This window comes from Rhinatrema bivittatum, chromosome 19 (assembly GCF_901001135.1).
Source record: "Rhinatrema bivittatum chromosome 19, aRhiBiv1.1, whole genome shotgun sequence".
NCBI classification, from domain to species: Eukaryota; Metazoa; Chordata; class Amphibia; order Gymnophiona; family Rhinatrematidae; genus Rhinatrema; species Rhinatrema bivittatum.
Window position 1 is genome coordinate 29,803,942 of NC_042633.1, and position 27,921 is coordinate 29,831,862.

At 47.8% G+C, this 27,921-nt stretch overlaps 2 protein-coding genes across 9 annotated transcripts; one reads left to right on the plus strand and one right to left on the minus strand.

Moving 5' to 3' along the window:
• Nucleotides 1-1,974: 1,974 nt before the first annotated feature.
• Nucleotides 1,975-15,946, minus strand: LOC115080565 (butyrophilin subfamily 2 member A2-like). 4 transcript variants are annotated; one of them, XM_029584792.1, is made up of 10 exons: nucleotides 14,700-14,813; nucleotides 13,610-13,773; nucleotides 12,981-13,054; nucleotides 11,203-11,553; nucleotides 8,716-8,997; nucleotides 6,925-7,041; nucleotides 6,101-6,133; nucleotides 5,026-5,046; nucleotides 4,833-4,859; nucleotides 1,975-3,346 (listed from the first exon to the last, which is right to left on the minus strand). In XM_029584792.1, exons 3-10 carry the CDS (start codon nucleotides 13,051-13,053, stop codon nucleotides 2,832-2,834), a joined length of 1,419 nt encoding a protein of 472 aa, XP_029440652.1. In that variant the 5' UTR covers nucleotide 13,054; nucleotides 13,610-13,773; nucleotides 14,700-14,813; the 3' UTR covers nucleotides 1,975-2,831. The 4 variants fall into 4 exon arrangements, with proteins under 4 accessions (XP_029440652.1, XP_029440653.1, XP_029440651.1 ...); XM_029584793.1 differs by having other exon boundaries at nucleotides 13,610-13,734; nucleotides 14,700-14,783; XM_029584791.1 differs by lacking the exon at nucleotides 13,610-13,773 and having other exon boundaries at nucleotides 14,700-14,825.
• Nucleotides 15,890-27,921, plus strand: LOC115080567 (butyrophilin subfamily 1 member A1-like). 5 transcript variants are annotated; one of them, XM_029584799.1, is made up of 9 exons: nucleotides 15,890-16,010; nucleotides 16,811-16,884; nucleotides 18,403-18,753; nucleotides 19,442-19,723; nucleotides 21,223-21,339; nucleotides 23,253-23,273; nucleotides 24,683-24,703; nucleotides 24,805-24,831; nucleotides 27,148-27,917. In XM_029584799.1, the coding sequence occupies exons 2-9, from the start codon at nucleotides 16,812-16,814 to the stop codon at nucleotides 27,657-27,659; spliced, it is 1,404 nt and encodes a 467-aa protein (XP_029440659.1). In that variant the 5' UTR covers nucleotides 15,890-16,010; nucleotide 16,811; the 3' UTR covers nucleotides 27,660-27,917. The 5 variants fall into 5 exon arrangements, with proteins under 5 accessions (XP_029440659.1, XP_029440658.1, XP_029440657.1 ...); XM_029584798.1 differs by having other exon boundaries at nucleotides 15,892-16,010; nucleotides 16,778-16,884; XM_029584797.1 differs by lacking the exon at nucleotides 15,890-16,010 and adding an exon at nucleotides 16,193-16,415 and having other exon boundaries at nucleotides 16,778-16,884.

Below are 27,921 nucleotides of genomic sequence, written 5' to 3' on the forward strand. Positions count from 1 at the left end.
CCATGTGACAGAGGCCGGCCAATGGCACCAATAGCCCCTGTCACACGGTAAGGGCAAAGCGCCATCGGCATCATTTTGATTATTGGCAGCCGATGGCCCGAGAGCGGGAGATCGCTCCCGGGACCCCCAGGGACTTTCGGCAAGTTTTTTTTGGGGGGGGGGGGGGGGGGGTTTGCAATTAATAAAATTTGAAGGGTTGGGGTGGATGTCGGGTTTCGTTTTGGGGGCAGCCGAAATAAAATCGGCCTGAACCGCGGGAAAATGAAATTTCCTGTGGCGGGCCGATAACGAAGGCCAAACCGAAAGGTTCAGCCAAATCACATCTCCAGCAGGTATTATTAAAATTGGGGCAAGGGGGGGGGGGGGGGGAGTGTGGGTGGAGTTGTCTCCTGGTAGCACTGCAGGCAATAATGTTTTTCACATTATTGCCAGCAGCACTGCAGGACATAACTACACCTTTCCCCATGGTGCCCCCTTTTTTGTTCACAAATGATGAATCTAGGGGTAAGTTTGTATTTGAGGCAATAGAGGGTAAAGTGACAAGAAGCAGCAGGGGGATCTGACCGCTGGCTTCCCTGGTTGGTAGCCGCTGCTCTAACCACCAGGCTACTCTTCCACTCCTAGTTACTAAGACTTGCCCATAGTGAGGATCAATCAAAACAGTAAAACATAGGATACATTTAAAAACATATAATCAACATAAACAATGTATATCATAAAAGCAAACAATTAAAAACATATAACATTAAAAACAAGTATAAAATGCACTGAAAAAGAACAGCCCAAGATTTCATGAAAACACTGGGCGTAATATTCAGCCACTAATCAGCTTCTAGAGCTGGCCAAAAATACTTGTCTGGCTAACTTTGGTAGGATTTTCAGTGTTACAACCAAACCAGTGAATGTTCTTATAAAGTTAGCCAGATAAGTTTATCTGGCTAACTTTAGGACTATTCTACAGCACAAAATATCTGGCTAACTCTGCATATTGGAGTTAGCTAGATAACTAATCCAGCCAACTTAACTCTGCCCTAGAACACCTCCACATTATCCTGCTACATTTTAGCTGGATAATGAGTTAGGTGGCTACACTTGAGCCAGATAAGTGGCTGACATATTCAAAGGTTGTCATGTAATTGGAAACTTCCAAGAGTATAACTTTAAACAGTATAATCAGTGGGACAAGTCTCCCGCAGAATGCACTTGGCTATAATTATTTGGGTAGGTTTGCCGGGCACTAGCTTACTGAAGCAGCCTTATCCTCAAAATAGTAAAGGGACCATAACAGGCCCCCCCTTTCCTGCAGCTCCAAAAATTACCAAAATTGTACAGGGGCCAGACAGGTCTGACCTACTCCCACCTCTTCTTAAGAACATAAGAAAATGCCATACTGGGTCAGACCAAGGGTCCATCAAGCCCAGCATCCTGTTTCCACCAGTGGCCAATCCAGGCCATAAGAACCTGGCAAGTACCCAAAAACTAAGTCTATTCCATGTAACCATTGCTAATGGCAGTGGCTGTTCTCTAAGTGAACTTAATAGCAGGTAATGGACTTCTCCTCCAAGAACTTATCCAATCCTTTTTTAAACCCAGCTACACTAACTGCACTAACCACATCCTCTGGCAACAAATTCCAGAGCTTTATTGTGCGTTGTGTTCTAACAAATATCCACACCTGAACCTTTCGAGTTAACCTACAAGCAGTGGCATACCGAAACGTGTATAGCACTCTGGGCAGATACTTTCTTTGGCACGCCCACAAATGTCTCACTTTTCCAGTTCACACCCCCTTCCCCCTGAATTTCCTAGTTCACTCTCTCCCGGCCCCATCTGGATCTCCTCACTCACCCGCTCCTCTCACTTTGAAATAGGAGGAGATAAGCCTTGCCACGACTCCTCCAGGACTGGCGCATCCTCTCTTGCTGGGGGCGGGGCCTGTGCACACCTTAGGCCCCGGAGGTTAAACCCCCCCCCCCCCCCCCCCCAATCAAGGGATTCCACACCCTGGGTTTGAAAGGACTGGTACAAGAGAACTGGGACTTAGCCCCGGGACTGAGTGTGTCCCCTGCCCCAATTTGGTTCTATCACCGAAGTAGGGGGCTACAGCTGTATAAAATGTTGGTCATGCCTCCGCTCTGTCTCTTGTTTATCTGGCTGCACGTTAACCAGGCAATTACCTCCCCAGATAAAACTTGGCCATTTTGGCTGGGCAGGATATTGAAAACCCAGGGATTGTCCAGCTAAGTCCCAAACCTTTAGAATATCAATCTCATAGCATTGTACAATAACTGATAAAGTATCATCAAAGTGGGGCTTAGGAGGATCCCTTGAGCTTTTCATGTCATGGAAAATGCTTTCTTCTGGTATTTTATTGAAGTCTATTAAAGATTTGACTGTTTGTATCTTCTCGCCCCCTTGAGAATGTGGCTGTAACTTCTTCAGTCTCCTGAGGGCAGGCCACACACCGTTTTGGTGGCCCTCTGTTGCATTGCCACCATCTTATCCTTGTCCTTTCACAGACCTGGTTTGCCAACACTGGACGCAATACTCCAGGTGAGGGTCCCTGTTGCAAGGGAAGCTGTTTGTGACTCAGATATTGTCACCTCTAAAGAAGGACTTTCCGTCTGACCCAGTAAAAGCAAATCTTATGTTCTCAGGATCCTGTGTGTGGGGTCAAGGGCATGTGAGCAGTTTTGACTTTGGATAACTCCTCATTTGGTCCAATACAAGGGAGCAAGCTTGTGAGGAATGCATTTCTTACATAAAATCAAACAGAGAAACCGACACAGGGCCTGAGAAAGGCAGAAAGAGAGAGAGAGATTCTCCAAAAGTCAAGGCGAGAGTACGATCTCTGTTCCAGGACCAATATAAAAGTAAGGCAGGACTTTTTCGTTGAAGGAGACAGAGAACGTGTAAAGATGCTCCATGCTCTCAGCATTGTAAAAGGACAGCCTCCCCTCTTCATAGTCCAGGTAGACTCCTAAATGCCTAAGCCTTTGGATCACAGGCAGAAGGGTCCCAGGGGAGGTGAGGGCCACATACTGATCCTTGGCACTCCTTAGGGCCCAGATCCCCTTCTCGGGGGACTCTCTGAACCCTCCTGCCCTCTGCATGGACTCTCTGGCAACTCCCAGGGACCAGAACTTGCCCGACTTCTCATGCACCTCCACTTCCCAGTAATGTCTCCCAGACACGAAGCCCTCGCAGCTCAGGACACAGGGCTCCGTGTCAAACCGCTGCTCACTTATGGGAATCTCCTGACTGACATCCCCAGGACTCACACCCTTCCTGTCCTTGCTCACGATGAGCCCAGGATATGCAGTGTCAGGATCCAAGTTTATGCTCTCTGAGGAGACAGAAACAGTACATGAGCCAGAGACAGGGACCCAAAGTGAAAAAGAGACCAAGTCCCACATTGATACACACGGGGAGGATAACTTTAAAACGAGCGCGCATGCCCCCATATATGCAGATATATAGGCACGCACAAAACTGCTCTGGTACACAGGATATAGAATACGCATAAATGTAGCTGGGAATATGTGCGTGCTTGTAAAAAACCGCACATACACATTTTTGCACTTATCCAGATATATTCTGAGTTATCTGGCCAAGTAGCAGCAAAGCCACTCCTTAGCCGGATAAGTCAGATAGCTGGACAAGTTAAAAAAGCACCACTTATTCTGCATTAGCCAAGGGTCAATCTGTGTTCTGCATGTGTAACCGAGGTGCAGTATTTCTGCTTGCATGTACTTTCTCTGTAGGGATTTGTTCTATGTCCCCAGTAGGTGGTGTAATAGTGTTCTAGGGCCTGGTGCAATATTTGCATTGCTGCCTTTTCAGAGATGAGGTTGCTGCTGTTGGAGTCCTGAGATTTAGTGCTGTCATGATATGGTCTGGCAAGGCTGTAGGTGTGTTTTGTTTTGTGTTGTTTCACAAAGTGCTTGGCAGTGGAGGGAGTTTGGTTTGCTGTTACTAAGATGAGCGTGTGTGTGCGCATGTGAATGAGAGGAATGCGTGTGGGTATGTGAGAAAGTCTGGGTGCATGCTGCTACCGGTGCATGGGTGTAGGGCCTTCCCCCCCCCCCAATCTGCAACAATCTCAGGGTGACTGGACCTCAAAGGCTCCCGGGGATGCACCCACCCTAGGCACATGCCCAGGGGTTCCTCCACTGTGTAGGCTGCCATGAGGAAGTCTGGGAATATCACATCAATGTGATCTCACTTCCCAAATGCTCTTGTACCCCCCCTCCCGCACCTAGGGGGGCAGGTGAAATATAAAAGCAGGCTCCGGGAAGACACGGAAACATGGAAAGCCCAAAGACAGCACGGACAGCTGAAAGGCAGCTCTTTATCAAAGCCCCACACAGACATCACCGCGCTGCACGTAAACAGGAAGACAGCACGGACAGCCAAAGAGGACATTTTTCTATAAATGAGGGAGCGGGGGTGGCCATAAGAAGAAATGCAAGAGAAGCAAAACGGACATTCTTTTTTTTTCCTTTAAGTGATGCATCTTTAACATTTGCAAGGTCCAGGGAGGAGGACAGTGAGACAGAGAGTCCAAAGCCTGGTGAATGGCTCCTCCAAGTGGCTAACTGGGAGAACTGCAGTACTGCTGGGCACAAAAGCACAGCTCGTTCCCTAGCCACGTTTGCTAAGGCTTTGGGCACAGCTACAACCCTGTTCCCTGTTTAACAATATAACATGAAAGTAGCTGGGAAAGCACAGCTGGCAGAGAATGGGCTCCCTACCGTAGCAGTGCTTTGAATGGAATGTAAAGAAGAGGAAAAAAATTATTTTCTTCTAACTGGGAAAGAGATTTTCGTTACCTCTGTATTTGCTGGCTTTTCTCCACTCTGAAATGAAACAATAGATTAAAGTGAGTGGAAGGGTTTCTATGATAACACCTGCCTAGATTTTAGTTCGTAATTCTGCTTGTGTGCATTCATTTTTTACTTCCATGTAACGTCTTATGCGATATATAACATGTTAATCAAACTGAAACAAAGGCGAGGGACTCACCCACTTCCGAAGAAAGTAACCCTGGAAGAGAAAAACCAACCAACCAAGTCAGTTCCTTAAAATCGGAGAGGTCTGGTTTTACTGAGAATCTGTTGACTAAGGCTGTGCTGCACCCACTAAAATGAGCCTGCAAGACCTTAACATGAACATGAACATAGTGCAACCTTTCACAGTGGGATTTCATCCCCCTACCCTCTCTGCACCCAGAATGAAGAGACAGACTCCTTTCTTTCTCTCGGGCCTAGCATACAGGAGGAAGGGGCTGCGGGACCCAATCTCCACCCCCACCTGGATCAGATAAAAGGTCCTTGCTCTGGTGAAGGCGTAGGCTATTTATTTATTTAAGTTTTTTTTATATACCAACATTCAAGACAAAAGTCCCATCATGCTGGTTCACATGAAACAGGAGTGCGAAATAAACTTAAACTTGAACAATAGTGCGGAAAAGCAGTTACATGTAACAAGGAAAAATAGAACTTGGAGTGAGAAGGAAAAAGGAAAGGAAAACCAGCTAATTACATATAATTACATTGTAAGAGGTAGCTAATAGTGATATTGATGGTGATGTGTGTTGATTGTTAGGAGTTAAATAATATTGGAGTTAGGAAGAGCCTGCATGAACAGCCAGGTCTTGAGTCTTTTCTTGAAGGTTGAGAGGCTGGGTTCCATTCTAAGATCTGGGGGGAATGGAGTTCCATAAGGTAGGACCGGCTGTGGAGAAGGCTAGAAAGATGGAGTCTTCTCAAGCCAAGAAGATTAAGAAAAAAACCCCAAAAAACAAATTGAGAGGTTATGTGGAGTCACTGAGGCAGCAGTTGGTGGCCGAGCCTGGGATTACAGGCCCAGATACTCAAGAGGAAATGTGCTCGGTTCACTGCACCACCAGAGGGCGCTGACGTGGAAGAACAGGGAAGGGGCGCAAAGGGGTGACCAGAAGAGCTCATGTTTTCCCCTTCAGCCTCTCTCACCTTCTTCCAAGCCAAGGTATCTATGAGATGTCACAGGCTTAGCAACTAAGTAAAAAGAAATGCATAAGCATACATATAAAGCTATCGGTAAATACGGCCATAGTTACCTATCTTGATTTCCATTCCCGTGATCAGATTCTCTGGAGAGAGAGGGGAGAAAAGCTGTAAACAGTTTGCAGGCATTCACATGGTTTTATATCAGTCACTATGCTGGGATCTTCAGTCCTAGCCTTTTTTCCTTATTCTCCCTACATTTTTCCTTTTAAGACTTTCACTAGTATATGAGAGACCACCTAGGTCCCTCGCTAGCCAAATTGTCCCTAGCTTAAGCTAGGATGTCATAGTTTGCAGACCATCCCTGCAGTCAGCCCCAATGGAGGCTTGTCTGGATTGGTCAGCAGTGCACCATAAAAGCCTCTTTCTATTGCAAACTCAGTCCTCTCATCGAGAAGAGAAACCTAAGCACAGCAGTCCGTGCCACAGTAACATCATGGTTGGATTACTGTCACACACTGTATAAGAATCTAACAGCAAAAGACTTCTGCAAACTCCAGCTACTACAAAGAACCTGTCCTACATCAACTGCCCCGGCCACCAGTTCCCTTTCAGAGCCAAATTCCAAACACTGATGCGAGAAAGGCTGTCCTTCTACGCGCCTTCCAGGTGACCAAGATCCTCCCCTTGGGGCCTCCATAACAATTCCCCTGAAGGGATCGATAAAACAGCTACCCGCTGACGAGCTCTCTCAGACTCCACCAAATGCATGAGCACTCCCACTTTGAGCAGGCCTTAAATCGCAGCTTGACGCAGCAGGCCCTGCAGCTGGGAGCACGCGACTCGGCTGAGAAAAACCCGGGCCTTCAGAGAAGGCAAGGAACTTTTAAAGAGAGGCTCTGAGAATGGTGCGTCTTCAACAGCTCGGGCTTCCCACCTTTTACTTTCTGTCTCCTCCTGAGGCACCAACAGGCAAGGCCACCTAACAGAAGAAGGGCCGCCAGGAATATAAAGAGAGACACCATCCAGGGAGAGACGCTTGGGAAGAAAAGATCTGCAGAAGCAAAGAAAGAGACCCAGAATTATACAGGGAGAAGATTCCAGAAACAAGTTCTCCTTCGAAAGACATCCAAGACAAGTGAGTAAACCAGATAAGACTTATCTGGCTAACTTAGCTGGGATATTCAGCAGTACGGCTATGCCACTGAATATACCCGGATACGTTTTATTTGGCTAACTGTAGACCTCCTATCAAGCAGGTCTAACTTTATCCAGCTAACTTAGCTGGATAAGTCCAAATATCGGCACTTATCTAAGTTAGCCGGATATGCAACAATGGAAAAAGAGAAACATTACAATTCCTCACAAAAAAATCAAACAATAAAATCAGGAAATATAAATCATCAATAGAAGTAAAACCATACTAATAAAAAGAATATTTCAAAACAGCTGACTTAAAGAATAACATCCAATAATATAAAACTCATATAAGACTTATTCATCCTCACTGGTTGTATGCACAGTACTCATTCTCTCTTGTTATATTTAAGTATTTAACATATTTAACACATTCTACTGTTCTATGTACAGCCTCTGGCTAATGTTCAGGTTTTATGCACAGCCTTTGGCTAAGTTACAGTTTTATGTAAACCGGAGTGATTTGTATTTGATACAGGAACCTCGGTATATAAAAATAAATAAATAAATACTTATTTATTTAAAATGTTTTTCTATACCGTCATTAAGTTATTTACCATCATAACAGTTTACAAAAAAGGCACATATCGTAGGGTATAGTTGGTACTTTACAAACAAGATGCCAGTAGTATTCGGTAACATAGAAATGTTAAAAACTAGTTGAATAATGATATACGCTACCTATTGATACAGGACTCATGGGTGAAGCACACGTGATTCAGTTGTTTTTACGATTATCAGTGTGATAGTAATAATTTCCAGGTAGGTAGCTGGAGATTATGTGCTGGGCGCTTCATGCCAGCTGTACCTTATTTATTTTCACCGTTCCCTTTGTAAAAGGCTTGTTTGGAAAGCCAGGTTTTCAGACCGATTTTTAACCTGTTTGAGATTTCTCTGCAGTCTTAGTTCTGAAGGCAGAGAGTTCCATAAAATGGGACCGGCCAGAGATAGTGCTCATTCCCTGACCTGGGTCAGTCTTGCCGTTTTTACTGACGGGATTTGTTTGCTGATCTTAAATTTGTGGGTGTGGTAGATGTACTCGTGGCGCTGTGTTCAGCCAGTCTGCTTTTTCGTCATGGATCAGTTTGTGTATAGTGCACAGTGCTTGGATAAGGATAAGGAACTCCTCCCCATTATGCCCATGTCCTGCCTACCACCTAACTTTAGGATAGATCTACAGGACAAACAGACTTAACCAGACTAGCAATGGTATACAGCTAACTCTGCTCCTCCCAGTTGCACTTCTGGAATGCCCCTAATTCACCTGGCCAAATTTTCGTCCTTACTTATCCGGCTACGTAGCGCTGAATATCGGCCTCCAGGCTTTATTTAAAATTTGTATAGTTATTTATTTTATTTACACTTTTTAATATAGTTCTCATTTATAGATCTGCCCAGTGGAACCTGCTAAAAACAAAACTATGCCTTTCGCTCCGTTCTGATACGACCTTCCGATTAGACCCTTCCTTCCAGAAGTAGGAGAGAGAGGCGCCACGGGCTGTGCCCTGGCATTTTGCAGGCGGTATCTCACCTGCTATGGAGACGGCAGCCTCCTTCTCCTCTCCAGTCAGAGGGTTTCTGATGCAGCAGGACAGCTTCCCATGCGCGGACTCCCGGACAACCAGAGCCGTCTCGGTCCCGAACAGCCCATCATCTTCCAAGAATACCCTCTCGGAGGATGGGAGGACCTGCTGGCCACCCGCCGCCTTCCACCTCAGCCCCGGCGCCGGGAACCATCCCGTGGAGTCGCAAACCAGTCGTATCCCGCCCTCTTCGTGGCCAGCAATGCGGATGTGAGGGGCAGAGCCTAAGCCTGGAGCAGGGCATTATAAAAAGAACATTCAACACAGTAAGGCAGACCTTGCAGAGGATTGAGATTAGGTTGTAGAAGACAAACAAAAAAGATAAGTACACAGAGGGGTCCATCTTCCGCTGCTGTGCGGCTCGGTAAGTTAAGCCAGATAAAACTATCTGGCTATCTTTAGCCTGTATATTCAGCAGCGCAGGCATGCCGCTGAATATACCCAGCTGGTAAATCTATCTGGCTAACTTTAGGACAGATCTACAGGACAAGCAGACTTAACCAGAATAGCAATGGTATACGGCTAACTCTGCTCCTCCCAGTTACACTTCTGGAATGCCCCTAACTCATTTGCTGGATAAGTACCCAAATAGTCATTTAGCCGGATTCTTTCTGCTCAATCCAGCTAAATACTTCTGACTAGGAAGCACTTTGCTGTCATAGTGCATTAGCAGCTCTGGCTTCGTGAAAGTCGGAGCTCAGAGCATAACGGGCTTTTCCCGTAATCAAAGGGGACATTCCAGAAGGGAACCCGGCCACTGCAATCTACAAAATGTCTCACAAGAAGGTGATGGTGCTCTTGGAGCAGAGGTGCAGCTCCGAACAGGACTAGGATTCGAATTGCGTTTGCAGGCATCATCGTGAATAATGGCAAAAGTTCCCTCGACTGCTCTGTAAGGGGTGGCTGTAGAGAGACTCCCAGGCTTCCTTTTTGTAGTTTATAAGAGGAACTGGGGGTGGTGGAGGAGGCTTTGAACAAAAAACCATGGAGCTGGGAGGAATCCTCTGCAAGCTGTAGTCAGAACCAGGCCATTACTGGGTCACCCGTCCGTGCTAAGCCATCACCAAGGTGAAATATTACTACAAAGCAGCAGAGAGAGACAGAAACACACAGAAGGACAAACAGCGAAGGAAGAGACAGAGAGAGAAGCACATTCACTAAAATGTAACCCCTGGGGGGAACTGCTCTCTGTTTCTGCATAGATAGCCTCCCTGTGGAGGGAAGCACAGCTTCAAGCCCCTTTTCCTTCACTGTAAACAGCACTGATGATCGTCACAGCCTATTGCATCCAAAAATCACACCCCGAGAAGCCATGTGGTTTCCTGCTTCTTTACTGAGAGTTGATTAGAGGGTCTCAAATCAGAATTTAAATAAAGTCAATGAACAAATAAGGCAGAAGAAAGATGAATAAGTGTGTGACCTCTTCTAGTAAAGTCTCTGATTCTCTATGGAAGCAAATTTCTTTAATACGGGATCTCCTTCTCTTTCCAAATATTCAGACTGCAGAGAGTTCAATCCTCCTTCCACTCCCAAATGGATCCCCACTGTAGGTTGGTTAGAATACAGTCCCAGTTACTTAGCAGAATGTAAGTCCCAATTCTCATACTTTTCCTGAAGTCTTCCTGAATATTTCAGATCTCCTTATGACAGCACCAGTGGGCAGACCTGAGTCAGCAGCCAACACAGGTCTTAAATACCTTCAGGCCCTTCCGTCTCTCCTCAGGCCCTTCCTAGCTGAAAGACGCCATTTCCAGGAAGAATGGAAACGGATTCCCTGGTTTGGAAAATCTTCCGAGCCTCCAAACGGAGGAGATGGTTACTGACAGAGAAACAAGTGAAGGTGGAAAGCTCTCTGCATCGGGTCACCGACAGGTCTATACCCTGGAGGAGTGACGGAACAATGCCAGAGTCTTCTCCAGCCCTTGATCTAACCTTGCACAGGGACGGCCCAATCCTCTGGGAAGGGAAATCTCAGAACGTGGATCAAAGAGAGCAAACACGGCTTCAAATAAGTCAGGCTGGCTGGCTTCAAGGGAAAAACACCCACCAGCTTCTCTCTTCATTAAGTTACAAAGAATAACAGAGAGAAGGCAGAGAGCTCCTGCCTCCAGAAAATGCAACTAAAAACCCACACCCTACAATGGGGCCAAAAAGGCTAAGGCAACAGCAGATCGATCTCCCACCGGAGGAGCAAAGTCGAACCCACTGAACCTCCCCATGCCAGTTAGAAATTTATTGTCACTGTTTAGTTTTTTTCCACATCTCTTTTTCAGTGTGGTTTTTATTATTTCATAAGCTGGCTGCTTACGGTTTATTAGAAGATTGCTCTTGAGGCCATTATAGTTCCCAAAGCCCCAAAGTACAGAGACCAGAAAGAAAGTAAAAAAAAAAAAAAATGGAATTAAAGAGAATAAAGCTCCTGCGTTGTTAGTTACCCGCAGTCTTCAGTTCCAGGATGGCCTCATCGTACGTGGAGCCTCTCTCAAAGAAGCACCGATACAGCCCCTCGTCGGAGAGCCTGATCCGGCGTATCCGTAGGGCCACGCGGCCACGGCCGATGTCCTCCTTCATGAACTGCGTCCTGCCCTGGAAGTCCGGCATCTGCTGGTCGTTCTCGTCCGTCCCGTTCCGGTACAGGTGCACAACGGCGTGGAACTTGGAGCGGAACCAGCGCACCTCCATGTCGTGTGCGCTGACCGCGGGGGACAGGTGGCAGGGCAGAACGGCGTCCTCCCCGATGGCCGCGATCAGAGGCTGCTCCGGGCCCACAACAGAGAACCTCTCCACTGGAGGAGAGAATATAGAAAGTGCAAGTCACGGGAGATCGAGATGAACGTACCAACCGTAGAATAGCTACAGCACAGGTTTATCCACCTTTCCCCTTCCCCCGTAGATGCACACTCACATTCTACCCTACCACAGAGTTCTCCTAAGCAGCGATGTATCAGTTTAAGAAAGAAATTAGATTTATGGAATACTTCTTCCCAAAAAGGGTGGTCGATACATGGAACTGTCTCTCAGAGAAGTTAAAAACTGTAACAGAATTCAAGAAGGCCTGGATTAGGTGTCAAGGATCCTCAGATGTGAGACAGTTAAAGCCAGAGATGAGTTTGAATCTGTGGTGCTATGTTGCACAGATGAGGCTGGCCTGCTTCAGATCTTATAGGGATAATTTTCAAAGGCCCTTATGCGCATAAAATCTAGTTTTATGTGTATTAAGTGGCCCTTTGAAAATAGCCCCAGTGAGTGAGTGCAAAAAGTACTCCGAGATCATGATTTCATGCATATTTTTATCTGCATGCTACATAGGCATGCTGGAGGGGGGGGGGGGGGGGGGAAATCATGTTGAGCTTGGGATTTACGTGTGTACTTTCAATTTCCAAAAGGATCCATGTGACTCCACATGCACACGGTTACACCTGCTCAAGCGCATGTATGCCCCTCCGGGTTCCGTACGCAGCCGTAAACGTTCAACACGGATTTATGCATGCCTGGCACTGGCATGGAAGAGGCCTCATTTTGGGAGGGGCCAGCAGTCGATGACAGGTAAAGGGAACCCAGGTCTGCAAAAGAAAAGGCTGGACCCAGGAGTATGCCAGGGCACGGTCAGGAGGTGGAGATGGCACAGGGGAACAGGTAGCAACAGTGCTCAGGACAGGGCCAGCCAGGCGTGGGACCCAATGAAAGGACAAAGAAGGGTGGTGGCAAGGGTCTGACAGTGGGGAAAACTTGTGAGAAGTTACAGTTAAGGACTGGTAGGGGGCTCAGGCATGTGTAGGGGAGCAAACACTGGTGTAGTGGGAGGATAGTTGGCTGGTGAGCCTAGGCTGCCTTTCCCATTGAGGTTGAGCAGGACCCACAAGTTCACATGGACTTCGTTCACCCCTGACCAGCCAGGACTATATCAGAACATACCCCAGCAGCAGGGCACCTTTCCATCTGGGATGGAAACAGGAGATCCAACTCAACGGCAACCCAGGGAAGGTCCCTGAGGGGGCCCCATCCACAGGGAATACTGGCCCAGAGCAACTGTGTTCTCAGAACGGAGGATATAAATGTACTTTTGAAACTTCCCCAACTGCGAGGGTTCCTGGCCCGATGGCACAGTCTGCTCACACGAATTGTCCTGTGCAACATTCATGATTAAGTGTCTCAGGATGTAAGCAAGCAAAGAACTAAAAGGAACAAAAAAAAAAGGTAGTGGAGTCCTTACCAGCCTCTGACATCTGGAGCTGCAGGAGGAGGCAGGGGAGACAGATCGGAAGAAGCAAGGATGGCAGCAGCATCCTGAAGGAGGAAGAAACTCGAGCATTGGTGTGTGAAATGAGATCCTGCTTCACACACCCCCTCCCCCTCCCCATGCACACGCCACTTATTCCTGGCCCCATGGCTCAGTCCTTAAGGAGCTTTGAGAGCCTAAGGGTTACCAACTGGATCTGGAGAATCAGAGATGGGCCAAGTGAGATCTAGCTTCATCCCTGTTTGTAGGTCCTGCTTTCCTTGAAGAAAACAGAATCAGATTTCGTGGACGCAATGGAGGAAAGCCAGTCTTGTTCCCAATGTCTGACCACCAGACGCTAGGTGCGAAGGTTACCCGACGACTCACAAGGGGGTACCCGAGAACCACCCCTTACCCCTGAAGCTGTTAGGATTTGCTTCTGCTGGGGGTACAGATGCCCAGCTAATCGGGGGCTGCCACACTCCCTTTCTCTAACCTGATGCAGAAGTCAGCTCATCCTTCAATGGTTATATGGGGGGGTGGGGGGGGGGGGGGAGGGCTGAGATCCCGCTCCCTGTCTCTTCTATCCCTCCCCCACCTTTCCCTTCTGCCCTTATACCTACCTCAGTCACCTTCAGAAGGCTATTTACACCCCCAGGAACATTTTGGTATGGAAAGAGGATACAGAGGGCTTGCTTTACCTCCTCTTCCTTTTATGCATTCATTAAAATTGTACTTTTTGGCAGCCCTGCATGAGAGAAAGACAACCCAATCCCTAACAGGGAAACTGTAGGGAGAGGGCCATTGATTAAGCAATCAATGAGCTGATCCTGTAAACCAATACATAATTATTAAGGCACAGTTTGCTAGGGATGTGATTCGTTTTTAGCATTCGGGTAGGGCTTCGGGTCGGACGCTCCACGGAAAATTTCATTTTCCTACGGCTCAGTTTTTTTTTTTCGGCATTTTACGACGCAGTTCATTAGTGCGCACTAATAACCAGTTAGTGTGCACTCTCTCATCATTAGTGCGCGCAATAAACCAACCGAGATAGTGCGCACTAGCTAGATGTTAATGCGCATAAAGGCTCATTAGTGCACACTAACAAGTTAGTTAGTGTGCACGAACAGGTTAGTTAGTGCGCCCTAATAGAACTTACAGCGCACTAAGTATGTAGTAGTGCACTGTAACTTAGTGCTCACTAAAAAATTGCAACTTAAAAATTAAAAAGTATCAATTCAGAGGAGTTCGTTAGCTAGAAAGTCAGTGCGCACTAACTGAGTTACTGTGCACTAACAGATATGTAATGCGCAGTAACTCCGTTAGTGCACACTAACACGAAACACAAATTTTAGCCAAATTTTCGACAAAATACGCTTCAGTTTTCGGGGCTAACGAACAATCACAAATTAGACTCGTTGATATTTTCTAATTTGTGAAAAGCGAATGCACATCCCTACAGTTTGCTATAAAGTTATCCTGGCCAAAAAAACCCAGTCCTGCATTTAGGTTTACTTTCTAACTCCTGCCCTCTGCATCGGTTCTAGCAAGAGCTACAGCTGGTCAGGGTAGGCAAGTTCTCTGCATCTGAAGGTGTTGCTGTCTGGCTGCCGATGCTCCCCAACTCAAGAGAAAGAGAAACAGGACAGCCTGCTCGCCTACAGACTCCCTCTAATCCTGGGGAGGGGAAACAGGAGACTCAGCGGCTCTGACCTGGACATCTGTCATGGGCTCTGAGAGCAGCTTGGGAAGGGTCCTCGCCGGCTCTCTTCTGGGCTTTTGGCAGTCTTTCGTCTTCAGCTCTCGGTGGTTGTTGCTTTGCTACTCCCACGCTCTCTCTGTCCGTCCGTCCGTCTAATAGAAGCAGAGACAGCCAGGGAGGGGCTGCGTCTCCTACGATCACTTCTGTTGGCAAGACCGTGGCCTCCAGGCGACAGGAAAACGAAACCAAAACCTGCCAAACACAAACGAATGCAGCATGGATTTAAGGCAAGGCACCTTCTCTGTAATAAGGTTTCGGAAATCTTCTCGTAGATCAAGGTCTAACAGCAGCTCTTTTCTTCTGGGCATCTCTCTCCCCCTACAGATCTGTGCCTCTGGAGCCCGGCTTTGTTGTTTCTTAATAGTTGCGGCCCCTGAGTTATATTGGTAGTGCTAGGTGGGGTGGCCCAGGCTTTAGTAAGTATTGCTGATAGGAAGAGAAGAGGCAGCAGGAATAGTTCCCCTTGTCCCTGAGCTGGCCAGGAGTAAGTTTGAAGGGGGGGGGGGGGGGGGGGGGGGGGGGGGGGGGAGTCAGTGGGTCAGTACCTGTTGAGCCCTGGTGCTGCCTTCTGTGGTTCCTCCTACTTAGTATCGTGACCATGTTAAGTAGGAGGAACCACAGGAAAGCAGTGGTTTTCTGTGGTTCCATTGCATGCAAATCTATCTCATGCATATTCGTTGTGGATATCCTGAGCTAGATAGTCCAAGAGTAGCTAAATCGTGGCGGATTTCCAGGGGCGGATTTCCGGGTATCGATCGGCCCAGGGATTTCCCCCAGTTATCGGCCTAGAAGATACCCCGTGGTCTGCCGAGCGCAGCTCTGTCGCATCCACGCTCGGCAGACCACGTGACCAGAGCGACTGGCCCACCGCGGGATGCCCGATCCCCCCGATAGGCCAATCCGCCCCTGCGGATTTCTCCCGTCTACAAACACGCTGACTGCTATCACTGATACTTCTGCTGCTTGCAGATCACTGGGGTCAGTCGTAAGGGGAGGAAGTTCAGACTGGGCACAGGCCAGTGGAGATTGCTACTGATCCTCTCTTCTCACCCACCACCGAACCTACCCAAGAGAACAACGTTGGCCCTGTCATCAGCCTGCCCTCTCTTCTCAACAGTTGTCATCCACCGGTACTCAGAGGAAACTGTTGCTACGGACTCTGGCCAGGAGGATGTTTGGAGCAGGAGCTGCGTTTAAGGGAGGGATCAGCTGCAGAAGGTGTTTGACAATTGGATCATCTGGAGAGAAATTTACTGCAGAGGGTAAGAGAGGGCAAATGAAAGAAGGTAGGTTGGGAGATGTTAAGTGTTGCTCTGGGTCTGGCTTCTGTCTTTGGCACAGCGGTAAGGAAGTGGTTACAGATCTGCTTTGGCTGTGACTGCATAGTATAGTTATGTCAAAACCAGGAAATGATGGGCTTCCGTAGTCAGCTCTGTAGCTGGGAAACCCCAGAAGGAGGAGAGCAGATTGCAAGCAGTCAGGATAAACTTACTCTGGCTAGAGATTTTTAGGACAGGGATGTCGCACTTTCTTGGTTAATCTTCAGATAGTAGCAAGTGGCTGATAACCACCCTGTAAACTCAGAGAGAGATGGCAAAAACACAGGATGGAGAGAGCTGATTGGTCTGGCACTCACAGAAATGATTTTGAAATCCAGGACATGGCAGGTATGTAGTGTTATACGTAGAAATGACCGGGACAGGAAAATATGCAGAATGCCCTGTTAGTCCACTACTGGGATCCACACACACAGAATGAAAGACTGGCAAGAGACAAAGAGTGAGGCAAAAGGAGAGAAATACTGATAGGGAGATAAATAAGGACAAGGGAGAGATTGAAAGATGAACAGGAAAAGACAGAACATGGGAGAGGCGGGACAGATCTATGGCAAAGTGCGCAGGTGGCAGCAGTGGGATTTGAGCCTCTGCGTGTTAGGCCTCAGATTGCAAACATCAGGAACACTTGATTCCTGTTTGCTCCATTAAATTCATTGTACATTTGGCGTACTCTGCCTGTCTTTTCTCACCAGGTGTGCATGTGTGTGCCTCTCTCTCCCTGACAGAATGAGGTCATCACTCTCCTGGCCGGTGGTCATCATCCCCTTCGTTCTTCTGCATGTTCACGTGACTGATTCTGGTAAGGACCACTCAGCAGTTTCACTTCATCACTCACCAGATAGAACTGAGTTGCTACATAATGTAAACATTTTGGAAAGTTCTATTTCCCCATAATTGATGCAGGGACATTCCTGAAAAGCTGCCTGTATTTTCCACCCTGGCTTCTGACTACTTGAAAAACTGCCTCTGTTGCCTGCAAGCCTGTCCATAGTCTCTGCCCAATAGCAGAGCTCTCCCAGCTGTCTGCATCATCTTTCATATCCTCTGAGGTAAATCCTGGCCAGCTCGATGTTGGGGTATAGGGAGGAAGTCTGGAGATTTGGTTAGAAATGTGAAGGCCAATATTTAGCCATTCTGACCTGATAAATTGAGACTTATCTGGCTAAGTAGCAGCCGCTGAATATAACTGGATAACTTAGATAACAACTGTACCATGAGAAGTGTATTTCCTACCGGCAGGGCCAGTACAAGGTTCCTGGCCACCCTAGGTGACTTGGATATTTCCTGACTCTGCTTCCACCACTAGGCCTCCAACTCCTCCTGCCTCCCTCCACCATGCTTCCAGCACCACCCTCCTCTTCACAGACTCCTCTGCTTCGCCGCTCTCCTCTAGCTGACTGGGCGGCCCTGTATCAGGTTGTGTGAAGCTCACTCAGTAGAGCGTTTGCCACGCAGTTAAACTAGAATGCAGCCCCTCTTATACTGCCCATGCCATGATTACACAATGATTGGGCAGGGGCACTAAAAGAATGCTTTCTAACCTATGCATTTTCTATTGTCTGGTCAGTTATTCCGTCTGTAAAAATGTTTACATCTGAGCATATAGAGAACTACAGCTGCTGAACATCCACATGAGGCAGAAACTGCAAGGGGCAGCAAAATAAATTGCCCTGATAGGCAGACCCTGCTGCCCCCAGTTGCTTCAGTCTCCAACACTGCCCCCCCCCCCCCCTGCTCCCCTATCCCTCACCATCTCCAACTCTTCACTGTCACATTGGGTAGCCCTGCATGTGGCTGCAGAGATTGTGAGCAACCATACACTCCCAGTACTTTCTTCGTGTATGTGATGGGGCCATCATTTTCGTGTTCCTTTGAATGGCATTATTCTTTTGCTTGATTTCCATTGTATGTCCTGTGTGTCTGTCTCAACCAGATTGTAAGGTCCAAGGAGTGGTGACTGTCCATTATGTGTGTCTGAACCACCCTGCATACCTCTGGTATGCGCTATACAAATCAAGATAACGATAATAGACCAACAGATGTCATCTCCAGTTAGTTCACAAATGGAGAGTCAGAGGTCAACATATAAAGAGTCACCCAGTTGCCAGACCCTACTTGATATCTGACCATCTCCCCTGCTTATCCTTCCCACCACGTTCTGTGTCCATCCCATGCTGTGTTTCAATTCTGTAACTGTTTTGGTCATTCTTATGGGCGTAACAAGTGCAGCAAGTTCACCTACTAGAACACTGCCCCTTTCTCACTTCTCTCAATTGCTGTCCCCCCTCCTTGACTCCTCTTTCTCCCTCTTCTCCAGTGGAGAGGTTCTCTGTTGTGGGCCTGGAGCAGCCTCTGATCGCGGCCATCGGGGAGGACGCCGTTCTGCCCTGCCACCTCTCCCCCGCGGTCAGCGCGCACGACATGGAGGTGCGCTGGTTCCGCTCCAAGTTCCACGCCGTTGTGCACCTGTACCGGAACGGGACGGACGAGAACGACCAGCAGATGCCGGACTTCCAGGGCAGGACGGAGTTCATGAAGGAGGACATCGGCCGTGGCCGCGTGGCCCTACGGATACGCCGGATCAGGCTCTCCGACGAGGGGCTGTATCGGTGCTTCTTTGAGAGAGGCTCCACGTACGATGAGGCCATCCTGGAACTGAAGACTGCGGGTAACTAACAACGCAGAAGTGTCAGTCTCCCCCCAACCACTTTCTGTTCTCTCTCTGCTTCTGTTGTCTCCCATGTCTCTCTCTTTATTCTGTTCCATGCATCCGCCAATGCTTTCCATGAAGAAATTGCTTCTGACGTTGCTCCTGAGTCTGCCCCTCATGCTACAGCCTCTTGTTGCAGAGAATCCTTTCCTTTGAAAAAGCTTTGCTTCCTGGGTATTTGAATACTTCTACTGCATCCCCACCATCTCGTCTCGCATCTAGAGTCTATATATTTAAAATCTGAGGTTTTTTGGCGTAGAGCTGGCACCATTCTGACTTCTTTAGCTAGGAAGACACCTCAGCACCCGACGAATACACTTGTTGAGCTTTGCGTTCCATTGCAATTCTTTGGTAACCGAGCCAACAGTGAACTCTTGTTAGTAGATCTAGTCCAATGCGAGCTGGAATCACATTACAGATACCCCCCAAAGGGTCGTTGCTACAAGGACTTTCAGCAAGCAGGTCATATTGCAGCAAAGAGATTTGAGCACAGTTTCAGCTTATTAAAGGTTTAGCCCGCAGCGCACCAAGCTGGAGAGAACCACCTCCCACCGGTTTTGTAAACCATCTCCACTAAAAGCAATTCTTTTCGGACAGTATTATTCGGTGCTGAATAATTCCCCCCCCCCCCCCCCCACTGTTTCAGGATTGGGCAGCATCCCATACCTCCATATGGAAGGGCACCAGGGCAGTGGGATCCGAGTGGTGTGCAGGTCCTCAGGCTGGTACCCAGAGCCAGAGGTGGCTTGGCAAGAGGAAAGCGGGCAGAGCGTGCCTTCCGCCTCAGTGCAAGAGAGGTCAGCCGAGGATGGGTTCTTCAGCGTGGAGAGCGTGGCAGTGATCACCAACATGGCTGACAGGATGGTCTCCTGCCGGATCAGGAATGCCCTCCTGGGCCAAGAAGTGGCAGCCATGGCTGTTATAGCAGGTGTGTGATCTGTCAGTCAAAATGCTACAACAGGTTTCTAAGTGGCTCCTTTGATTTGGGGTTTTTTTTCAGGTCCAGGTAATCCAGTCCAGGTTCTGTCTTCAATTCTTGCATTCACATGTTGCTCTGATATCCCTAAGAAAAGCAGCAGGAACTATGATTCCATGAAATCAATGGAGGTAAAACAAGAGCCAGATCAACTTGTTTGGATGGAAATGGAGCCTGGGCTAGCCTGGTGACTCAGTGGTAGTCCAGTGAACTGATTATGGAAGATCCAGGTTCAGTTCCCAGGCCTGGTTTTCACTCCCTGGGCTGGATTGTACTGGAGGCAGTATTGGCAGCACAAGGAGGGGCAACAGTGCCACCTACTGACTGCAGTGAGTAAAGGTGTTCCAGGCTCCGGAAGCAGCTGCAGCCTGTGACTCCTAACCAAGGGCAGTCACTGCAATAATGGCTGAGCTAGGACAGGTTTTAAAAGTAGAGGTAATACCCATCACTGTGTAGCTCTGCATGAAGGCTCATGGCACCATTTCTTAACTGTTACTGCTATACATTTATATAGCACTGCAAGGTATGCACAGCTCTTTACAGATGCAAATTAGAGACAAGACAGAATAAGGATAAGACTTCAGGGACCACGTTGTGTAAAAGTGCATGAAATCGAGTTTTACAAACCAGTCTATACAGGAAACGTAGGGAAAAGATGGATGGAAGTCTGGCCAGCCAGTAAATGTAATATTCCTTTTCCGAAAGCTAAAATTAGAAGTAGGGCAATAATTTGTCATGGTGGGAAGGGGATCATTTTGGGCTGCCAGTGGCCCTTTAAATAGCAGCCCTGGAACAGCGGGACGGACGCTCAAGTCCCAGGTCTCCAGGGAAAAGTCAGAGACAACTCCTGGGTAGCCTCTAACTTTTTGTCAAATGTTTCTTTCTTTCTTTATTCAGTTTAGACATTTTAGATACAGTCGTTCCATGTATAGACGGATATTCAGCAGCAGCCACTTAGCCAGATAAGTCTGATTTATCCGGCTAAGTAGCATTTGAATATGGACCCCCATATTGCTCATAGAAGTGCTAGTACCATTCTGTGCTACTTAAGGAGAGACAGAAGAACATGTGGCAGAGAGATACAGAAATAATCCCAATTGTATTGGGTGTTGCCGGCTTGATTAAGAAGAACTTCTAAGTGCACCTTGGTGTGCTGCCTGTACAAATGACATCCCACGAGCTCCAGAAGAAAGCGCTCCTTGGCACAATACAAGGATTAAGAGGCGCTCAAGCAATCCAGGTGAAAGACTGAGATCATACGGTACTCACCCAGCACACCCTGGTTTAATAGCGAGGCTCCGCTCTTTTAGTAGCATGCATAAACAAGCCTATTTGCAGTATAAAACTATGTAATCCACATTCAAATGTAATAACACTATATTTGAAAGCAGAAAGGGAGCAGAGAAGGGAGACCTCCTTATAACGGGACCTGCTTTGGATCTCTTCCCCAGAGCCGTTCTTCCCCAGGGTCTCTCCATGGATCGTGGCCTTCGCAATAACCTCGCTGCTGTTTCTTGGCCTCACTGCCCTGGCGGTTTGGTACAACATGAAGCAACGGCGCCAAAGAGGTAAAAACAGGAGCAGAACATACGGGGGCTGGTAGGCAACTGGGGTGTTCAGACTGCAAACATGACCTTCGTGCACCATTGGCAGCCCCGTTCACCATGAAAGCCTCTCTCCCGCTACCAGTGTTACTCTCTGTCACCGTGCTTGGGAATCTCTTGCACTATAAAATAACAGCGGACAGGACAGCCAGGGAAACAAACACAGCTGAAGAGACTGAGATAAGAGCAGGGTGGAGCACCTGAGGTTTGGGCCTTGGTAACACCATGGTATGTGAGTAATGTTTGTTTCATTGTATGGCTGCTGGTGCATATAATTTGGGTGTGTCATGGAAACCCTCCACTCTCAGCTGCGTGATAAAGAATGGTGGGACGGAGAAGGTGGAGTGGAAAGGAACAACGACACAAAATAAGATACACACACACACACACACACAAGGGGTAATATTCAGTAAGGCGGCCAATGGAGATGTTATCTGGCTAAAGTTAACCAGATAATTTGTCCTGGATATTCACCGGGAGAAACATTCTCAGTGAGGGGCTGAGAACGTAGCGCGTGTGCCTCAGTACGGTGATGGTTGTGTACCACGAGTGCCTCTGTATGGTGATGGTTGTGTAGCACGTGTGTCTCAGTGAGGGGCTGAGAACGTAGCGCGTGTGTCTCAGTACGGTGATGGTTGTGTACCACGAGTGCCTCTGTATGGTGATGGTTGTGTAGCACGTGTGTCTCAGTGAGGGGCTGAGAACGTAGCGCGTGTGCCTCAGTACGGCGATGGTTGTGTACCACGAGTGCCTCTGTATGGTGATGGTTGTGTAGCACATGTGTCTCAGTGAGGGGCTGAGAACGTAGCGCGTGTGCCTCAGTACGGTGATGGTTGTGTACCACGAGTGCCTCTGTATGGTGATGGTTGTGTAGCACGTGTGTCTCAGTGAGGGGCTGAGAACGTAGCGCGTGTGTCTCAGTACGGTAATGTTGTGTACCACGAGTGCCTCTGTATGGTGATGGTTGTGTAGCACGTGTGTCTCAGTGAGGGGCTGAGAACGTAGCGCGTGTGTCTCAGTACGGTGATGGTTGTGTACCACGTGTGCCTCAGTACGGTGATGGTTGTGTACCACGTGTGCCTCAGTACGGTGATGGTTGTGTACCACGAGTGCCTCTGTATGGTGATGGTTGTGTAGCACGTGTGTCTCAGTGAGGGGCTGAGAACGTAGCGCGTGTGTCTCAGTATGGTGATGGTTGTGTACCACGAGTGCCTCTGTATGGTGATGGTTGTGTACCACGAGTGCCTCTGTATGGTGATGGTTGTGTACCACGTGTGTCTCAGTGAGGGGCTGAGAACGTAGCGCGTGTGTCTCAGTTTGCTTTAGTCTTTCCCCAATGAGGAAAGACTAAAGAGGTTAGGACTTTTCAGCTTGGAGAAGAGACGGCTGAGGGGGGATATGATAGAGGTGTTTAAAATCATGAGAGGTCTAGAACGGGTAGATGTGAATCGGTTATTTACTCTTTCAGATAGTAGAAAGACTAGGGGGCACTCCATGAAGTTAGCATGGGGCACATTTAAAACTAATCAGAGAAAGTTCTTTTTTACTCAACGCACAATTAAACTCTGGAATTTGTTGCCAGAGGATGTGGTTAGTGCAGTTAGTATAGCTGTGTTTAAAAAAGGATTGGATAAGTTCTTGGAGGAGAAGTCCATTACCTGCTATTAAGTTCACTTAGAGAATAGCCACTGCCATTAGCAATGGTTACATGGAATAGACTTAGTTTTTGGGTACTTGCCAGGTTCTTATGGCCTGGATTGGCCACTGTTGGAAACAGGATGCTGGGCTTGATGGACCCTTGGTCTGACCCAGCATGGCAGGTTCTTATGTTCTTATGCTTCCGGGTATATGTAACACACCTCTCCTTTGTCTTGCAGGGATGCTATCCCGCAGTAGAGGTGAGTCCAGACTTGGGCACTGCTGACCATCTCCCCGAGCTCCTAGCAGTAAATGTTCTTATTTCTTTCTTTAAAAGAAACTAAAACTGGCAGAAACCTGCAGTAGATGAAAGGAACAGGACTGTGTGTGCCAGGGTCCCCCGTCTCAGCCTGTGAAACTATTTAGAATTCCAAGATTCGAGAAACTCCTACTATCCGACAATTTCTTCATGTGCCGCCAAAGTGATGCAAACGTGGCTAAAATAAAAGAGCAGAGGGAAATACAAGTCCAAAATGTAGAAGAGAGCTAATAACCATGCCGGTGCTTCTCCGTCTGCTCCTTGGTCGTCTTACGTTTTGTTTCTGGCCCAGGGACAGGAGACCACCTATTTCGCTGCTAGAGCTGCTCCCCTCTGGATCACGCAGAGCTTCTCCTGCTTGTTCTTTTATTATTGATGGACATTTGATATCGCAAGGCGCATTACAATAAATTACAATGAGCAGAGGCATTAGAACAGCTTACAGTTGTATCAAAATTTGCAATTAATGTAGCATTGGGATCCAGCATAGGAAAACCTATTTGTGAATAATTTCAAGACCCAGCTGTGTCCCTGTTGGGTAGAACACAGTCCCTTGTTGGGAATTCAGGAAGCCAGGCCAGAGGTACAGGTCATAGGGGAAGACCTGCCTGAAAAGCCACGCCTTAGCTTTCTTTTTTTTCCCTGAACTTAAGGTAGCACGGCTGCAGGTGCAAGGTTAGTAGTGTTTTTGTCCAAATGTTTGGTGCAGAACAGTTGAAAGCACAAAGTTTTTTTTTCATGCCGGACAGTCTGGAGGTGGTTAACAGAGGAGAGGAAAGAAGAGCAGGCTGGAGTTCCCTTCAGGGTGAGAAGTAGAAAGAGGTGTACAGGGGCCTGTTTGTTCTAGCATTTGAAGACCAAGCAGAGATTTACATTTCATCCTACTTCCTACTGGGAGCCAGTGAAGTTGATGTTTTGTGGAACGGGACTCATTTTGCTGTCCGCTTTGGGAAACGTGCATCTCTTCTCTTCGTTGTGTCTGCGCATGGCAGAGGAGGTAGTGCATTTCTCGGTTTCCCTGCATGCAGAGTCTGCCTTCCAGTAAATGACGCACTCTTGCTGTCAGCTGGATGTTGACTGTAATCCCTTTCTCTCTTTTCCAATATTCTTCAGTGCCCGTTCTTTTTCATGCAGTGTCTTCTACGTCGGAAGCTGCTATGCTGGTCCACTTCAACTCGGACAGAGTAGTGCGGCTGCCCTGATAGTCCACTTAAAATGAACTGTCAGGGCTACCACATTTCTTTATCCAAATATGCGTCAGTAAGAAAGACTTTTTTTTTTTTTTTAATTAATAAACTACTTTGAAGTTCGCATGGCCCAGTTTGACAGTTTCCTCACTCTTCATTTCAGAGAGACTATTTAATGAAGTGGGTGAGTATTTGCTTCTCTTCCAGAGAATTTGCCCCTTTTTATGAGATGGGTGGCTACTGGCCAGGTGTTCTAATCTCTGTTCCTCTGTGCTTGCCTTCCAGTGTGGAGAAGAGGTGTTATGAATCCGGGTAAGCACTTTTCCAACCTGCTTAACTCAAGTTTTTCATTACTGGTTTCCAGGAAGACATCGGGCCTTCTCATACCTCTCGTTGGGGTTTGTCAACAGACTTGGGTCTACCATGACAGAACTGAGGCCAGTTCTGGATTGTGTCCTATTGCGTCTATGAACTAAAAAAAACTGGACATGCAAGTCCATTTGTCCAGTGGGGGGAAAAAACCAGAACTGAATCAATCGGAAAGGAATGACCTGGATTAGGGGGCAATCCTTTCTCGTATTGCTTCTGATGCAAAAGTAATGCCTTCCCCTCACTTCATCTATTGGGAAACACGGTAACATGGTCAATGTCGAGAGAGAAAGACCAATTGGCCCATCTAATCAGTCCAGATTCTAATTCATCCTCTGGTTTTCTACCATCCTGAGTAGGTAAGCAGGCAAATTCTAATTTGCTATGGCTTCCCAAATCTGTCCTGGGGGCCTCACAGCCATTTGAGTTTTCAGGACATCCACAACGAATATGCCCAGGATAAAAGGCAAATTGGAAAAGCCCTATGTGCACCAAAGCCGGGAGATATGCGTAGAGGTTGGGCCAGAGCAAGCTGCATGATTCGAAAAACTGCGCGAGGATTTGCACAAACATTTTTTGCAAAAAAGTGGCGGGGCATGGGCATTCCTAGATTTCTCAATGAACTCTGTGTGTAAGCGCACGCCAGGTTCCTCTACCGCGTAACTTTACTTCTGCTATGGATAGCGTGGATGTCCTGAACCATGTTTTAGGGAGGCTTATTAACTGGGGGGGGGGGGGGGTTAGGAAGTCTCATCCTTTAACTGGGAGTACTGGGAACGGCCAGGGGAACCTGGTAATTGCGTAGGTATGCACATGTCCCAAAATCTCCCCGGTAGAGCCGGCGTTTGCACACACATGCACACGTATGCGCATACAGCCTGTTTTGTACTATGCATGCACATACACGCGTACGCTATAAAATGGCCGAGTCCATCAGTGCGAGCTGGCATACATGTGTGTATGTGCGCCCGTGCGGCTGTTTAAAATTCACCATCCCCATAAACAGAGGCGCCAGTGTATGCAAAGTTCTCTCATGCATATTCATTGTGAATATTCTGAAAACCACACTATTGTGGGGGGTCCCAGGGCAGGTTTAGGGAGCCTTGCCCGACCCAAACCAACATCAGCTCCCACACCGAATCTCTCTACCCCTACTACCCCTACTACCTCTAACTAATCAAGCTTGATATTTCACTTGGATGCAGCTCCATCGCCGCTCTCTACATTAATGGTGGGGGTGGAAGGGAAATAGAACCAAGAGCTAAGAGAAACAGATAAGTATGAGAGAAGAAATGAGGGAAGCTTGCTGGACAGACTGGATGGGCCATTTGGTCTTCTTCTGCCGTCATTTCTATGTTTCTATGTTTCTCAGTGCCCTGCCTCCATCACACGTATGTCCCAAGAATGTCCAAATCCACCACAGTGCCACTGGCTGCCCTGGGACCTGTCATCTTTCTTTCTCGGTCCATGGTCCTCTTCCAGTATCGGACCTCCCAATCCTCATTGAGGTTTGTTTTATAACTCAATGCAGTGTACTCCAGTACCTTCTTGGAACCTGAGGCCGTCATCCCTCTGCTGCCACTCGGTGCAGGTTACCTCACGTCTTATCACCAAGCTTTGAAATAGTCTACCTCCCAAAACTTGTGAGGCTGTTGCCCAAACATTTAGTCTCCTAGGTCCTTGTAGACATACTGAACAGTGCCCAGCACGGCATTGGCCCAATTGGTTTCTAGGGGATTGTAGCCTCCTGGTACCAACTCAGCTTCCCCATGGCCTGCTGTACAGCTAAGCTGTGCTTTCATTCTCTGCCCTTTTATTGTCCTCATCACCGCTGCCACCTCAGCTCATTGTTCTGATACCGTCCCTGTCTCACTATAAGCAGGACCTCGAAGGCTTTCCCTCATCTCATTGCGAGCAGGTACTCCGAGTCCTCCTCCGCCTCTCTGTAAGCAGAGCCTCCGATATCCCCGCAAACATCTCTGTCCTGTGGCACCACCATGAATGGCAGCAAGCATCCGAATAACAGAAGGTCTATTCTGTTTGAATCTAGATATTTACGATAAACATGTACAAACAGTTACTACTAACAGCTAGTTAGCTTTATCAAAATAGTTCTCTCTCCCTACTCATGCTCCATCCTTGTCTCTTCTGCTCTTTGTATTTTCCCTTCTCCTCATCTTTCACTCTCTCCCTTTGCTCCTCTTCCTTCTCTTTTCTCCCTTCTTCTCACTATGTTGCATCCTTTCCCCATCTTTCCAGAACCTGTAACCCTGGATCCAAGAACAGCAAACCCTGAACTCATCGTATCCGAGGACCGGAAGACCGCGAGTCGCTCAGACGTCCGGCAGAACCTCCCCGACGATGAGGAGAGATTTGACACGGAGTACTGTGTGCTTGGGCAGCACGCCTTCTCCCACGGGAGACACTACTGGGAGGTGGAAGTCGGGGATGGGCCAGAATGGGCTGTGGGGGTGGCCAGAGAGTCCGTGAGGAGGAGGGGAGCCTACATGTTCTCGCCGGAGGAAGCAATCTGGTGTGTCTCTCTCTTTGTGGACCGGTACCAGGTGCTCACCAACCCCGAAACGTCCCTCGAGCTGGCCAACAGGCCCAGGAAGCTTGGCGTGTTCCTGGACTTTGAATCGGGGCAGCTTTCCTTTTTCAATGGAGAGGACAGGTCTCTCATCTATTCTTTCCCAGAGATTTTCAGTGGGCGGATTCTTCCCTTCTTTTGGATTGGGAGAACGGGCACGGAAATCCGACTGTGCCATTAACTGCTGCACTATCCATTGACTGGGGGCATGAGAACCATATCGGAGGAGGATGCACTGGGGCTGGTTTTCCTTTTTTTTACCAAAATAAAAAAAGAGGGGGATCAGTTAGAATCCAATTCAATCCACATATATATACTGTTACTGGATTGTGGGTCACCAATATAAAGCTCTGTTAAGAAATTTTTTATTCTTTATTCAAATTATCAAATTCTAAAATAAATCTCAATTTTTCATTTTACTATTTTTAATTAAATTGTTTTGT